The following is a 16,351-nucleotide window of genomic DNA, read 5'->3' on the forward strand; positions in this document are numbered from 1 at the left end:
ATACTGAAGAAAAACTGTGCCATTTTAGGTCTTCTCACAAGCTATTCCCTTGTGCCACAGGTGGAGGCTGAAACATTTGCAAACCATCCAGGGTGATCCAGCGGCACATTTTTTCGAGCAGAACTCCTGCCTTTTATTTATTTTTAAACATCGGAGTCTTAATTAAGGTTTTTACGTGCCCTGGGGATTTGCGACGCCTTCTGGCGGGAGCGTGGCCGGAGGCAGGGCACTGTGCTGCGGAGCGAGGGGAGAGCCGGTGCTGCCTCGCAAAAGCAAGAAGCGATTGCCCTCTGGTGCCCAAAGCAAGCCAAGGATGCACAGCCCGGGGAGCGGGAATTCAAAATTCTTTCCCAGTCACCTGCCTGTCTGGTGCTGACCGAACAGGCTTTTTGCAGTCAGCTCTTTGCTGGGGGGACACATGACCCAGCCCTGGAGGCTGCCCCTCCCACGGAGAGCAGGAGTCCTGATCTGATAAAGTCCTGAGGGAGTCCTCAATGCCACCCAAACTCCAGCACCATCTTGCAGAGGATGCTTCACTTGATCCAGTGTTATCTTTTGAAGGAATCTTAATTGGAGGTTTAATAAGAAGTGAAATCCCAGCAGGCAGACAATTGTAGAACAAGGGAAGCACCAAAGCAGGGCAAATGCTCTTAAGATTATCAGGATGACTTCAAGTTCCTAATGGTAGCTGTGATTCCTCTTACATTTGTTTTCTCACACATAAGAAATGAGTAAATGCATAAGAGGTTTCCTATTTCTGTCCCTACCTCACTCCCCTCTTGGCCAGTTATGTGACAGAGAAGGGTCACTACTGGAACAGCTCAGAATCCAGGGGTCTCAATATCTCCTTCCAAACTTCCAACTGAGGAAGGTAAATCAGATAAGAGCTTCACAAATGGTCTCAGAAAACAAACTCCTTCTTTCTAAATGCTTCTTACAAGCATTTTCCAGTTTTAGGTGCAAACCTTAAGATGAATGAATAGTTTTCAGAACACAAGTCAAAAATGTAATCTGAGTTAATGGAAGAGGACACATCAACTGGGAAGGATCTGCCTGGAAAAAGCATTTCTTCCCAGCAGTTCCAAAATAGTTCATTGTTTACTGTCTCACATTGTTCCAATAAACAAACAATATCAACAATTCACAAAGATGTTAATTCCTGCTTAAATTCATAGAGCAGCAAAGGCTATTTATTTAGTTAGCTTTAACTGCCTCTGAATCATGGGGTTTATTGTTACCAGTGGCAATTTCTCATGAACTTAGGCAGAACTGCCAGGAATTGCACAAGGGCTTCAGAGCAATGAGGTTTAAGCACCCTGTCCTTGATGCATACAGGAACAGACCAGAGGCTGAGGGCTTCAGCCAGAGGTGCCATGGACCAGCACACACACCACCTACTTGCCCACCCAGCACTAAAACAGCTTCCTTGAGGTACTTCTCCTTCTACACAGCACCTCCCACTGATCACTGAGGGAGGCAGAGCCAAGCACAGCTGTACCCCAGATTAGTAGCAGCCTGCTCATTCATTTGGAAAATCCCCACAGAATCTTTATAGTTCCTAAACCGGACCATGAACTCTGATTGCTCTAAGTGCAGAATGGAAACTGGAGAGAAAGCCCTACAAATCTCTCCTCAAACTCCTGTCATATCTTTCACTTTGGTAACATTAGTTTTTCAACCCAACACAGAATTTATACCTTATGCAGTTTGAATTTGATGCAGAATATGGTCCCAGATTTAACAAATATTCACTTGGTCCAAATGTTGCCCCTAAAATCTTCCATTGTTCCATCTGCAATAGTAATGACACATTTTAGATAAGACAAGCAGATAAGGAGATGCACATCCTCAACTGGTTTTCTTCAGAGTTCATTTCTGTATCCTAAGAACACGGGGGAGCTGTTTAATGCAGTTTATCTTAATGCACCAAGAAAGCAAGTGACACTGAGTGCTCCTTGAACTACTCAGAACTTCCCTCTTTACTCACATTACCAGTATCAATCACTGGCCTTATTAATGTGTGGTTTTAATTGCTTTATGGATTTTGTTTTACTTACTCTTCTTTTACTTCCTACATTTAGATAATGTTAAGAGTCCTCTTCATTGATTATTGGCAGCTGCTGCTCTGTGAGAAAACCTCTTCCAATTTGTCTTTCCCGATCCTTTGACTTCCCGCTCCGACAGCCTTACAGCCTCCCCGAACGCCTCATAAATGTACTGCAATGGTCACATGAATACCTCAGAAAGGGAACTTCTGCAACTCCTCATTCCCATGGCACATTAGGAAGAGTACCTGGAAGAGTGCTAAGTCTAGCAGGAACTGGAAGCCCTGCCAAAGATGAATCTCATCGGGAAGCTCCACAGAAGCTTCCGAATGCTGGTCATTCTCCTGGCCACCTTCTGCTTGGCAAGTATTGTCATCTCCACCTATTTCCTCTACACTGGCTACAAGCAGGAAATGGCCCTCATGGAAACCACTGGGCAAGCAGAGTGCGAGGACCTCAAACTTCTGCCCTACAGGTCTGCGGAGCTGAGAACACCTAAGCCAATTGATCCCTCTAGGACTGATCCCACTGTGCTCCTGTTCATGGAAAGCCAGTACTCCCAGCTGAGGCAAGATATCATAGCCATCCTCGAGTCCAGCAAGTTTCAGTACCACATGGTCATTGCACCAGCCAAGGGGGACATTCCCCCTCTCACAGACAACGGGAGAGGGAAGTACACCATCGTTATATATGAGAATATTTTAAAGTATGTGTCCATGGACTCGTGGAATAGAGAGCTTCTGGAAAAATACTGTGTGGAATACAGTGCTAGCATAATTGGTTTTCATAAAGCCAACGAGAACAGCTCCCCCAGCAGCAGGCTGAAAGGGCTGCCCTTGCAGCTGTACAACAACGTGGCCCTGCGAGACTGTGTGGTGAACCCTCGCTCACCCCTGCTGCGCATCACCAAAGCGCCCAGGCTGGAGCAGGGCCCCCTGCCCGGCCAGGACTGGATGGTGTTCCAGTTCAACCACTCCACCTATCAGCCCGTGCTGCTGGGCGAGCTGCAGCCCGCCAGGCCCACCCCAGCCTCGCTGCCCCACACCGCTCTCCATGCGACCGTCATCCAGGACCTGGGCCTGCACGACAGCATCCAGAGAGTCCTCTTTGGGAACAACCTGATCTTCTGGCTCCACAAGCTCATCTTCATCGACGCCATCTCCTTCCTGTCGGGGAAGAAGCTGACGCTCTCCTTGGAGAGGTACATTCTGGTGGACATCGATGACATCTTCATGGGGAAGGAGGGGACGAGGATGAACATCAACGATGTGAAGGTAAGGCAAGAACTGGGGGATACCATCCCAGACATGGGTGCATGCTAATGGGAGTTTAAAAGGAGGCAAAGCTTGTACAAGCTGAGCAGCCCTTTTTCCTGGTAAAGGCTGGAAGTGCACAAGTGCAGCCAGCAGAAGCATAAACCACAGCCTGAGATGAAAAGCCATTTTTCCCACAAACATACAGAGATGCACTTAGGGATGTGTCTACGTAGGGGCATACACATGTTGCACATACATAATATCTTGCACATACATAATATCTTCTAGAGGCCTGTTCTGTATTATTTCTCTCACTATTGCTGTCAAGTAGCCAGAACACTACAAGACGGTTGCCTTTTTAAACCTCACCATCACTGCATTTAAAAAAAAACAAAGAGCAAAAGGAAAAAAAGAGCCTGAAGAAGTCACAGCCCCAGCATGACTCCTAAGAGTTATCAGGATAATTCTCATTACAGACTAGCAGGTAAGCATTTAAAGTTACCAGTGACAGGGTGGAAGCACATCATGCACTTGAGCAAGTGACATAACCATCTGACAGAGTGAAAGGCCCACAGACTACTCACTGGGGGCTCTTCCACACTTATTTTCCTGATTTGTTGTATCCAGGGACACCATTAAATTTGGTCAGAGTAATTCTCAAAGATATGTGCAGCTCGGAAAGAATAGACAGAGCTCAACAGCATGACAGTTATTTCTTGTCATTTTCCAGATGTGGGAATCATAGAGATTGATTGAATCCCTAAGCATGCAATATCACAATCTGCAGCATTTATTCTGGAGGGTTTTTCCTGTAAATACCCAATGCTTTCAGGAACAATAAGCAAGCCTTTTGTTTTCAAAAGCACATTTCTATTTCATTTCTAAACCCTTATTTCCATTTCTACAAATTCTATGTTCCTCAGCCTCCTCTCCAGACCTTTGGGGTAGCCAAACACCCAGCAAGAGCAGTAGTCACATACAATTGAAACAATTTTGCACATCAGAACAGCCATTCGCCACATCAGGTGTATGAATGCTCATCAGGGCTGATTCTGAGCACCAAGCACTCGGAGTGCCTGGTGCCTTTGAGATCTGAGCACTGTGCATCAAGTGCTTTCTCTCTGGAAATACATGGGGAAATGCTCTGAGCAAGGGCTCATACACAAGAGGAAACTCACTCCAAAGGCACTTGTGAAACAAGTTTTTCAGCAATAGCTTCCTGCCTGCACCTTTTTGAGAGCACCTTTCTGATGTGGTTTGCTGCGCTAAGGAAGCCTTAATGTTACTGTCGCACAGCAGTTCAAGAGCCCCCACTGCCAGCAGAGCAGTGTCCACACAGGACACTTGGAGATTCAGAGCTGAGCTCTCAGTGGAATCACCTCATTATGCAGGAAAAAACCCAAGTCACCCCCATTACTGTCCAGCAGTCAACAACATTGCCAGGCAAACCTTTCCAGCTGTGCTTGGCACAGCAGCCACACTTCTGCGCTCATTATAGGAGACACGGCAGAAAACTCCACATCCAGGGGCTGCAGTAAGAGCTGGATGCTGTTAAAAGCATTCAGAATTATATTTATGTGCTGCTTGCCTTTATCCATCTGAAAACCAACCAGTCCACGCTGCTGAACAACTAAACAATAACAAGGAAAAACATCTGCCTGGGATTCAGACATTTTTAATTTTTTTCCCAAGCAATGCATGGTGAGCCTTCTTTCATTCCTTATGTTTGAGTCAGGGTACAAAGGGAAGCTTTCATTTTCCCCACATTTCTCAATGCCAAATTAGCAGCCCACCTTCCTCACAAAAACACCAGAAGTGCCACTCATAGGATAAATCCCCTCCTCACCTCACACAAGTAATCACACCACAAACACTAACCACAAGGAGAAATCTCCTACAGGCACAAGCTCAGAACAAACCTTCCCCTCAAACTCTCTTTTGGGGACAATAAAAAGTTTATCTCCCATTTTTAGGTGAATGTTTCACACATAAATCCACCCTGCAGCTTGAGCACCCACAGATACTCTGTCCTCAACATTATGGATTTCATTTCAAACCTGGCAGAGATTTGTTCCTCAGGGTAACTCACAAACACTTACTACACAAATCAGTCTGCTCCTACAGACTGGACATTCCCAGCATCCATTAACCCACAGAAGAGAATCCTGTTAATGAGCATAACACTGAAAGTAGAGTGCACTTTGATTAGTTTACAGAAAAAGGTAATTACAGCCAATTAGAGAATAATCTCCCAAGTCACTGGGGAAGGAGGAAATTAAGAACCAGCAGACCTGCCTTCACCCTGTAAGGCACAGCAGCTTTGCTTGAGAGGCAGAAATAACTACTTAGGAGGCTGATATTTCAGTGATGGCAAAGCCTTGCCCTGCCCTTGGGAGGAGGGGCTGTGGCTGCTCACAGAGAGCAGAGATTTAGGGACTCTCCGCTAGGCTCTCTAAAGGTGCCATGCCCATCCAAACCCCTCAGGAATGCTTTAATACCCAGCCAGTCCCTTGATAGCAATATTGGCATATAACAGCAATCAAACAAGTCAACCTGTGCCTGGGTAATGACTTCCTGCAACGCAAATGTTCCTATTCCCTCACAAAGCCATTTGTCAATTAGGTGCCTCAGGGAGATAAACATATATATATAGACACACACACACACTTTTATTAAGGGTGGCATCAGCTACAGAAACAGAGATTAGAGAACAGGGTTACTATGGGCTCTGTTTACCACAGAAGATCTCCTAGTCCCTGGTGTTGAAGAAGTTGTGCAAGGTCATGTCTGGCTAAGTAATTAACAGGAACTCAGCAGAGCCACAGAAAGCTGTTTTTCCCAGCTTTGTGGAGTTTTATCTTGAGCCTAGCGAGCCTCTGCAAATGAATTTCTCCCTTTCCTGCCTGCCAATACATTATCTCAGTGCTTGATTTTCAAAGGCAAAAGATTTCTTCAGTTAATTTGCAGAAACGGTGAATTTGTGTTCTTGTAAATGATACTGGGTCCCAGCCACATGAGTCCAGTATCACTGGCATCAGTGATTTGGCAAAAAAAACCTGGAAAAGTCTTTTTATGCTGTCTCTGGGAGAGCCAAACAGAAAAAACACAAAGCTTTCACCCCTAAAGTTTGCTTTTAACTGAGCACAAAGAGGGCTGCATTTCCCAAACAAGGAGTAAGAGCTTGCTGAAGTATTGCTATTTTTCCTGTTGCCATAGTATGAGCCAGTTTTTTACAATATTTACTCACCCAGGAAGAGCTCCATGCAGCCACCAGGGTTTTCCAGCACCTTTCACAAATACACCCTCTATTGTTAACTCAAAAGCCCCGCAAGAGCACAGTGCAAGCTAAGGCATTTACCCCTCAATAAATAAAACAAACAAAAACCTACTCCAAATGAAACAAAAAGCTTTAGCTTTTCACTTGGTACCCTCCTCTCAGCCCCAGGATTTAGACTGCAACAAACCTCCTTCTGGGTGGAGTCAGAACCACCTGCTCCCCTCTCTTATCCCACTCTCCCAGCTGGAGCTGATGAGATAATCGAGGAGAAATTGCCTGTCCCAGCACCACCATATTCCAGAGCTCCCTTCCCTAAAAGCTCCATTTCCCTTTTCTGTAACCCCTCTAATTGTCACTATAGGGATGGGAGGATCCTGGGGCTTTCTCAGCTGCAGTAAATGATGGAGCCATGCTTGAGAATGTCATTTCTGTTAGTGCTGACTGGAGGCCTCCCTTCTCCCTGCAGCCTGTCTGCCTTCTCCTGCTGCTTTCCCCCTCTGAGCTCCACTTCCTTCAGTGGAAATAACAATTTGTCTCTGACACCCCCTCACTGCCACAGTCTGCACTTTGTCTTTGACCTTCATCATCATTAAAATGCCTGGAACACTTAAAGCCTGTGATTTCTGGCTCATTTTAGTGTTTTCAAGACAAAAATCATGTTGCAGTTGCATCTTTCCTGGCAATTCCAAATTAAAGAGTACTGGAACAGCAGGGAGCTGAGCTCAACCTCTCCATCTCTCCAGCATATGATTATCCCTGGTTTTTGTGCAAGGACAGCTGCTTTCAGGTGGAACTACTGGAAATGTCTGGGCCACATCACCAGGTATGGCAGAATGGTCAGTCATGAGATAAAACAGTCACCATGATACCCTTTTAATCATAATAAGCCCCTTCCAGTAAAGGAACCATGGCCATGGCCAGCTCAGGGAGAAGCTGAGCCCAGAAACCCAGAGCAAGCCAAGCATTAGTCACTGAGCCTGGGTGGCACTTCTGTCACCTTCTGAAGCACTTGAGAGTGACACAATGAAGTGGAGTCTGCAGCTCCCACTTTTGGACAGTCTTAAAGTCCTTAAAAATGAATTCAAAAAGCAACTGAGAGGCATTACATGAAAATTTTAATAATCTTTTTTTTTTAAATGGGAGTCCCTGCTCCGTTCTGCTTCATCAGAGATGACAGTTAATTCAATATTTTCCTTGTTCAGGTCTCTTGAATCACCCAATTCTTTCTGTAATAATTTGAGTGTTGAATACCACTCAAGTGCCTTGTCAAGACACATCAGACAGAATGTTTCATTCTTCTTTTGTTTCAACAGGGCCTGTTCTTTCATTCACAACTTCAGTAGCAGTGTAGTTAAACACCACAATTCCCTTGGCACCAGCAGAACCCGTATCCTTCTCCTTGGCAGCCTGATGGATTGACTGTCTATCCAAGGACCCTCCCGAATTCTAATAGATTTGGGGTTTTCTCATCTGCCACCTTCCCACTCAAAATTAGGTGGTCTTCAGAGTTTTATAGAGTCTTGTCAGAAAACAGATTCTGGTGGCTCAAATTTTCTACCTCTTGAATTTATTGAACAACTATGTCCCTAGCAAGATTTTCCTCAATGTTTGAAAACTCACTTGGTATTCTTCTGTCCCAGGGAACACACTGGTGTTTGGTCTGTAGGGTTCAATTTGGTATTGTTTGTACAAGCAATTCATCTCAGAATAATCTCTGTTAAACACAGAATTAATCTCAGATGTTTGGGGTTTTTTCCCCCAAGGAAAAAAGTCTAACACTGCACAAAACAACAAATGAATTATTTAAAAAAGTGAGAGAAATCATCCTTCATTCTGGCTATAAGAACTCAAGAGAACTTCATTTTGAAAAGCATTTTAAAATGTGATGTTTTAAAAAATGTCACAATACATTTTATAATATAGAAATGGCAGGTCTTCCAGGTCAAATTCAGATTTCTGGTGCTCACAAGCTGACTTGTGTCGCATTGCTCTTCTACACTTGCACTGATTTCCTGGATTTGTACTTATTTCTTGAATCCTTTCTCCAAACTAATTCTGAAGTCATAGGTTATAGCAAAATGGAATATATTTTCAGGGTACACGTGGTATTCTATTTAATTTAGCCTCACTTAGGAATCCATAGGAGCCAAAAAACACATCTGCTTAATATCAACCCCTCCAGAGACCTGCATTAACCTGAGCTTTAAAACAACACATATTAGTTAAAAAGGAGCCCTAGCAGCTGCTTCCTGCACAGAAAACAACACTCTGGAATGATGGAATGGCCTTGTAGAAGGGCCAGGCAGTGCAGACTGCAAGAGCAGTGATAATTATTGCCTTAAAAGCACTTGAAGCAGCAATTAACACATTAGCAGGAGCCCATCCATAATGCAGCTCCTTCAGCGGCGTTACTTAAGTGACTTTAAATAAGCCTTTGTCATCCAAATGGGAGCAGGAGGAACACTTGGAGCAAAAGCTCAATTTAGCACTCTTGGCATTATTCAAATGATGTGCAAGTGGCAGTGCCCAGGAAAAGGGTGGGGACAGGGAGGGATGGACAAACAGGTGAGAAACTGAGAAAATCTCCCAGAAAAAATGAGAAATTTGAGACTTAACTACTTAGCAATAATTAACCAGGAGTTTTCTGCCAACCTCTGTGTCACAATGAAGTATAAAACCAAATATTTGACTATGTCTGGCTTCAAATCCTTAGCCATAACCATCCACCCCTATACTTTACATACATATGCTCATAGAAATTAAGTCTTAAAGTCTTTGTCTTTTTTGTGAATATGGCCAAAGATCCTTTCAGTTACTGCTTTTACTCCCAGTGTTCTACACCTCCACCTGCCTTCTTTCCATTCAGGCAGAAAAAAACCCCAACAAAGTACTACAGAGTTTTTTTCACCTCATGGGAAATTCTAATATAAGACTATTTAGGAATTTAACTTTGTCATTTTGTGTCAACAAAATTTCTAATGTTAAATACAGTAATTTATAACTTAAATAGTCACACACATTTTATAGATAATATCTTAAGATATTAAGTTAAGTTAGTTCACAATTTCTCTCCAGAAATATCAGGGAGAAAACAAAACCATTTTTATTCAATTCCATTAAGAATTTCATTTTCAGTGTTTACCAGAAAATTAAAGGACAAGCTAATAAGAATTTCCTGCAAAGCAGTGTATTAGTTAAAACACTTCATGGCTTTCTTTAGGAAACAAAGCCATGGATCAAGTATTTTTTCCCCTTCAGAAGCACAAATTTTACATGTCCTTTACCAAGCCATGACAATTTCTCTAGGTATTTGTAAGTCTTACCCTTGTCTATGTTTATGTTCTTTCTGCGAATTACCAGCACTCTCTTAGTCTGCTGTTCCCATTTTCCATCCAGACAACACCCAAACACAAGTGGGATCTGTGGTGTGGGACACACTCAGCTTCTCTGGCACATCACATCCCTGTTATTTTTAACACTTCTGATCGGAAAAGGATGAATCTCTTATCTCAGAGTTTAATTTTTTAATTGATGCCATCATTTAATTGGAATTTTAACATTTATTTTAAAAAACCCCACAAACTAAATCTATTAAAGATAATACCACCCTCCCAATACTTTCTGACAAAGGTATGGAAATACTCAAAGAGTGAGAGGTTAGGATTTTAATTTTCCTTCCATCCTACTTGTTTAGCCATTTATCCTTATACTTATAGATGGGTAGAAAATCCTTCTAAAATGGCAAAGTGACAAGGCAGAGGAAAATGCAGTTTATACTCCAGTTACTTGATCAACCTGGATTGCTCCACTGAAACAGCTTTCTGTGGCAAAATGTTGATTTATGAAATGCACAATGTTTCACTGAAATATGATTCAAACAAAATTGTGTTCTGCCAGCTCATCTGCTCTGGCAGACTAAAGGAAAAGGGGGCAGTTTGTAGAATATTAAAAAAAATAAATTCCAAAGATCATAATTAAATGTAGCCTTGGAATTGCTGATCTTCCAGAAATTAAAAAATGCAAGTAACTCACAATTTGCTGAGACATTCCTTTAATACAAGAATTTCAAGGAAATGGATATTTCAGGTTTTTGCTGCCTCTTCATTTTACTTAAGAGACAGAATTATTAACGTAGCTTTTACATTACACATTAAACCTAAAATACCAACTCTGAGGCAATTCCTTAAAGTTGTTTCAATATTCCACTTGAACTGCTGGGATTGAATCAGAATCAATTAAATCCATTGGCTTCAGCACCTGTGTGTTTTTCACCCCAAAACATCAGCCCTTCAAGTAAAAAATGGTACTAAAAAATGATGGAATTCACATTTTTGACAGCAGACTGTATTTGCCTGCCTGGCCCAAACCTGATGAAATATTGGCTCTTCAAGCTGTCAGTGATTCTTGATAGCACAAGTGCTTTTTTTTTGGTGGAGACCCAATTGTTTTTAGAGGGCAGCAAGTTGTACCTAGGGAAAAGCAGCCTGGTGAAGAGCAGGACAAGGGAAAAGTGCTTTGTCCATTTCCCAGTAATATTTAATCCCTGAGGGCCACAAGACTGGAGACCTCCTTTGTAATAATATTTACTGTAGGTTTTTCAACAAATTAGCACAAATGTTTGGGAACTGAATATACATACATAAATAAGCATTAATCTCCATGAATCTATAATTAATAGAGATTAAATACTCTATAATCTTATTACTTTAGGAGTTACAGGGACAAGTGTGAACTGCTGAGGCTATGCTCTGCATGGTTAATAGCAACAATAATAACAACAATAATGCATTACATTTAAAAAATAGGTTCATCTGCAGAATGTGAATTCTTTATTGAAAAAAGCTCTGCATGTCTCTTCCTAGTAACATATCCCAAGATTTATGTGCATTATAAACAAACATGTCTGTGGTATTATCAAGTGTAATTCCTCTGTATTTGTTATTAGGAAAGGGAATATGGTTTCCCATATGCTTTCCCTCTTATTTCTGCTGTAACTGGGCACAGGCTCCCAGTACATTATCAGGAAACAAAACCCACCATCCCTGCTGTAAATATTGCAAGGTGAGTGTTAAAGACCAGAGGGAATTTTGGGCAGGAAACCTCTGCCTGGAAAGAGCCCACTGCAGGATGGCTAAAACCACCTTTCTGCTCTTCAACTGCTCAAAGCCAGCTGAGATTGCACGCACAGAAATATTCTGGATTATTCATTTCACTGGTGACCTAACACATAGGGTGTGCTGAACCCCAGCGGGGCAGAGAGGGGGCAAACAAGGGGGAATGCACAGCTCAAAGGAGAGCTTGAGGTGTAAGGAAGGATTTCCACAATGGAAAAAAACACCCAGCTTTTAGCACTTCCTCATCTTACAGCTGCAAATTATTTCCAGGATTTGGATGTACACCTGGCCAAACAATCCTGTTGGGCTAGCAGAGCAATACCCAAGCAAAGCCTGTCACAGCAATTCAGTATTTGTCATTTCTAAACAGCTATTCCCATATAAAATAAAATTATGGCATTACCCTTCAGCTGTGAGAGTAATAGAATCTCTCACTTCAGAAATGAGTGGAATTTAGTGTAACAACTATAATTAAAAGCTCGATAGTTTGCTGAACATATTTTTCCCAGTTTAATGATCCTGTGTTACATGAAATCATACTTTACACTGCAAGTAGCTACAGAGTTTTCAGTGGGAATATTTAGAGGGAAAAGTGCTGCCTTTAATGATTAAGATCAAAAGCAGGTAGATTTAAAAGTTAACTGCCTCAGTAATGCCACTTTCTGGCTGCCACCAGAATCCCTATGAATGGCTCTGAAATAGCAATCTGTTTTAAGCAAAAACCAAACCTTCCTCTCCAACCTTTCTGTCTCAATTTAGCACTCTTGGCATTATTCAAATGATGTGAATTGTCTTTTTTAAGACGATGCCATGCAAGTATTCCATGTGCTGGTGAGATCAGCTCTCCTCCCTGTTCCCAAGTGCTGGAGACCTATCACCACAAGGGCTCACAACCAGGGTGCTCCTGGATGTGAGAACAGAGGAAAGCCACGAGATCCAACAGTTAGGAGACTTAGGAAAGGATGGCACACTGATTTTTCACTGGGCCATTATTGCCATCAGCCATTATTACTCTTGGAAGATATACTGCTCCTCTAGGGTGTGCTCAGGGAGCTTGGGAGCAGCTGGCTGGCTGTGGGCACTCACACAGAATCATAGAATAATGAAGTTGGAAGAGACCTCTAAGATCAGAGTCCAACCTATGCCCTAGGTATAGGTTCATTGAGGTTGAACACCTCAACTGCACTATAGCACCAAGTGACATGTCCAGTCTTTTTTTAAACACATCCAGGGATGGTGATTGTACCACCTCCCTGGGAAGAGCATTCCAGAACACAAGGAAAAAGGCTGGAAAAGCCATGTAGAAGGGCTTCCTGTTAGCACAAGTTTCTTTCCTAGGAAGTTACTGCAAGGACTGAAAGACTTCACCACTTTTCCACAATTACCTTGGACCACTTGAATTTCTCAAGGTACAGGTTTGAGTTTTTTGCCAGGTTCTATTCCAGAGTGATCTGAGGAGCAGCAGTACTTCAGTTTTGCTCTGAGTGTAATTTTCCCACATATGGGAAAGGTGTGGTGATACTTTTGAACCTGAAGCATTTCCTTTGACTGTTAAAGAGCTTTGTTCTCAATTTTACCTGAAATCACCTAGTTTTATGAAGAAGCAGCCTACTGAAACTTCTGCAATTGTTCATTTCAAATGTGCCAGCCTCAGTTGGTGGTCTGGGTTGATTTTGTTGGACAACATACTGGCCTTTCATGTTTCTGTTCAAGAGAATTGAGTGGAAATGTAAGATGGGCATTGCCATTTAACTTTGGATCTTCAGCCTTCTCCTCTGGACAGCTCACTATGCTGTCTTCATGCTGGGAAGGATTTTCTGGCATGGAGGGATTTTAAACCTATCCTGGAGGACAACAAAGGCTTTAGCTCTCTCTGCACTGAACCTGATGGAACAGGGGGTGGCAGAAGCACTCTGATCTCTGGTGAAAGAAATGCAGTGCAAAGCAAGAACATTTACCTTGAAATTCCCTTTTTGTTCCACAGAAATATCCAATTCTAGTTATCAAAACACTGAAGCCAGCTCCCTGGATAATGGAAGGCAGCATCACAAAGAAGGGAGGAAGGTCAGAGAAGTTAAGCTCTGCCAGACAACTATCAAGCATCTCAGAAATATTAAAAAGCAACACTTAATCCTAGTGGTTTTTAGAGCACACCCTTACTCATCAAGATTCTGCAAAATCAAAGTTTGACAATAACCAAGGAAAACAGTTCTCCAGACTTCCCTGGCTGCTGATTTTTATGGAGAGGGTGGGCAATGGGCAGACTCACACAGGGAAAAGCCCCAAACGTGGAGGCACTCTCTTAATGCCACAGGACAGATCCATCCTTGTGCCAACATGCCCATTCTGAGCCCTGAAGGACACACCTCAGCTCAGGATGGATCACCTGCTCCAATCTCTCCTCTATGATTGAATGTGTGCAGAAAAAAACCCTTAATTCCCCACCACAAAGCATATACAGCAGGTAATTTTTAAGCAGTAAATTTAAGGCAGGGATTTGACACTGCTGGTCGGTGCTCAGAATTTTGAGATGAATGTACATGATGAGAACTTGAAGGAAGTTTGATTTCTGTGACAAGTTATGCAAGTGAATGATTTCCAAGGGCAGTGAAGGAACAGAAAACCACTCTAATTAAACCTTAGTAGATCCAAGTCCATAAATTAAAGAAGATAAATAAGGTAGCCTCCATTAGTCTAGTCTTCAAATAATTCATAGCAACTGAGAACCCACCTGTAACAGACTGTAGAGTTTATTTGTAATTCTTTCTCTTTTTTTTGCTTAAGAAAACAAGTCTGAAGCACCAAAACACAAGAAAAAGAAAGAATATACAACTCAACCAACATGTAGTTGTTGCTGTTACTTGTCTTTTACCCTATATTTGTATTGTGCCAAGGAGAGAGAGAGACTTTGGGGCATGGCCTAGTCATGACCTGAGCTAACTAATGAGCAGTGTGGGTTTTATGTGGGTGACATGCAGCACAGTGACTGACACCAGCACAGTTTCCTGCCACAAGACCACAATGGCTCAACAACCATTATTTATTAACATACTACTTTAGACCTTGATGCTGTCCCTGAAAAGTCTTGAGACAGTTTTGCCATTCAATTTCTATTTTAGGGATTAATTTTGTGATTGATCAGAGCTGACATGAGGACTCTGTCCCTGCCTTTTGGGCCTCTTCCTTGGGGGCTCTACAGTGGAATTAGAGAGACAAACCCCACCTGCCTCGTGCAGATTGGATATGGGGAAATAGAGCATCTCTTCTTTATTTCATGGAGCTGTTGTTCTGGCCAGGCTGAACTGCAGCCACAGGGAGCAGAGCCACTGAAATCAAAACAAGCATTCCTGATCATGTTGTTTCAAAAACTGGACCAATAATCCTTGATCTCCCACTGGCAGATTGCCTTTCCTGAGTCTCCTGCTGAAGAGCCTTTCTTCAAGAGATTTCTTTTGCTGGAAATGCTTAAGCTTCCCAAAAGTCAGAACTGATAAGAAATAATCTCTAAGTCCCTTTGCTGCTCTGCTCCAAGTGCCACCAGCTCCTATCCCTGCTGCATGGACCTGCAGGGAGGGATCCTGCTCAGCCCTGGGCTTGTGCCAGCAGCGCCCCACAGCCCAGGAGATTGCTCCTGCTCTCAGCTTGGGCACAGGCTGGCTTTTCCCCTCCCAGCACTTGGCAGCACATTTGGTTAGTATTCCTAGAAAATCCTTCAGCATCAGCAGTGATTGATACTGGAGACCCTCAGCTCTGGCCCAAACAGGCTGTAAATCTTCTCTCTTCTAACACACAGCAGCAATCACTGCTGGCAGGGAGCCACTGCAGCCACTCCCTGCCTCTGCAGCTTCAGCAGCAGCTCCTGTGGATGCTCCCAGCCAGGCCTAATGCCTTTGATCCTCCCCAGAATGGGAGCAATTGCCTTAGCTCACCTGTGTGGCCCTGTTAAAATAAACCCGCTTCTTATTCATGCTCCCTATTTTCCATTCATACTTTCCGCCCTGTTACACTGTCCCCTTGCTCTTCATTTGAGCTTTTTGCTGCTAGGTGCTCTAACAAGGCCAGGAATTCCTTTTTCCAACAAGAGACTGAATGATTGCCATGGATATTTTTATGTATCTGTGCACCCACACTTGAGCAGTTGGTCAAGGTGCTCTCACTGCCAGGCTGTGTCACACACTCAGCATCATCTCTCTTCTAATACTGAATCAAGAGCCACCTCCTGAGTTCTCAGGGATGTTATTCACCACTTAGTCATCAGCGAGTTGTCAATTTGCTGCAGGATCCCCCCATTCATGTCCTTCAGCTGGAACTGGCTGAACCTCTACTGGGACAGATGCACTCCTCTAGGTCCAATTAAATGCAGGTAGACTCCTGACAGTTTTCTGACTTTAGGACAGAGTTACAACACAGCCACAGAAATGGATCTGATAAAGTGGGTATTCCATTCAAGAAATAAAAAGATTTTTTTTCCTGTTTTCAATAAACATACTACACAAATATTTGCAGATCATCGCCTGTTTCTTGCTTCTAAGAAACCCACCTATCCTGTCAGACCTCACACAAAGGCAGCCAACTCCAGGGAAATGCTGAACAGGCTCAAATAATAGCTCTACAATGAAAAATAGATCTGCAGCCAGAGCTGGCTGTGTTCAGCCCCAG

At 43.1% G+C, this 16,351-nt stretch overlaps 1 protein-coding gene across 1 annotated transcript in view; it reads left to right on the forward strand.

Annotated features, from left to right (window-relative positions):
- The window catches only part of LOC134420382 (bifunctional heparan sulfate N-deacetylase/N-sulfotransferase 4-like), a 65,176-nt gene that overhangs the window by 11,383 nt on the left and 37,442 nt on the right, over positions 1-16,351 (forward strand). The window contains 1 exon segment of the mRNA XM_063160522.1: positions 2,082-3,319. Within this exon segment, the coding sequence (XP_063016592.1) occupies positions 2,339-3,319 (981 nt within the window). The 5' untranslated portion in view covers positions 2,082-2,338.

The sequence above is a fragment of the Melospiza melodia genome, chromosome 6, assembly GCF_035770615.1.
Source record: "Melospiza melodia melodia isolate bMelMel2 chromosome 6, bMelMel2.pri, whole genome shotgun sequence".
NCBI lineage: Eukaryota > Metazoa > Chordata > Aves > Passeriformes > Passerellidae > Melospiza > Melospiza melodia.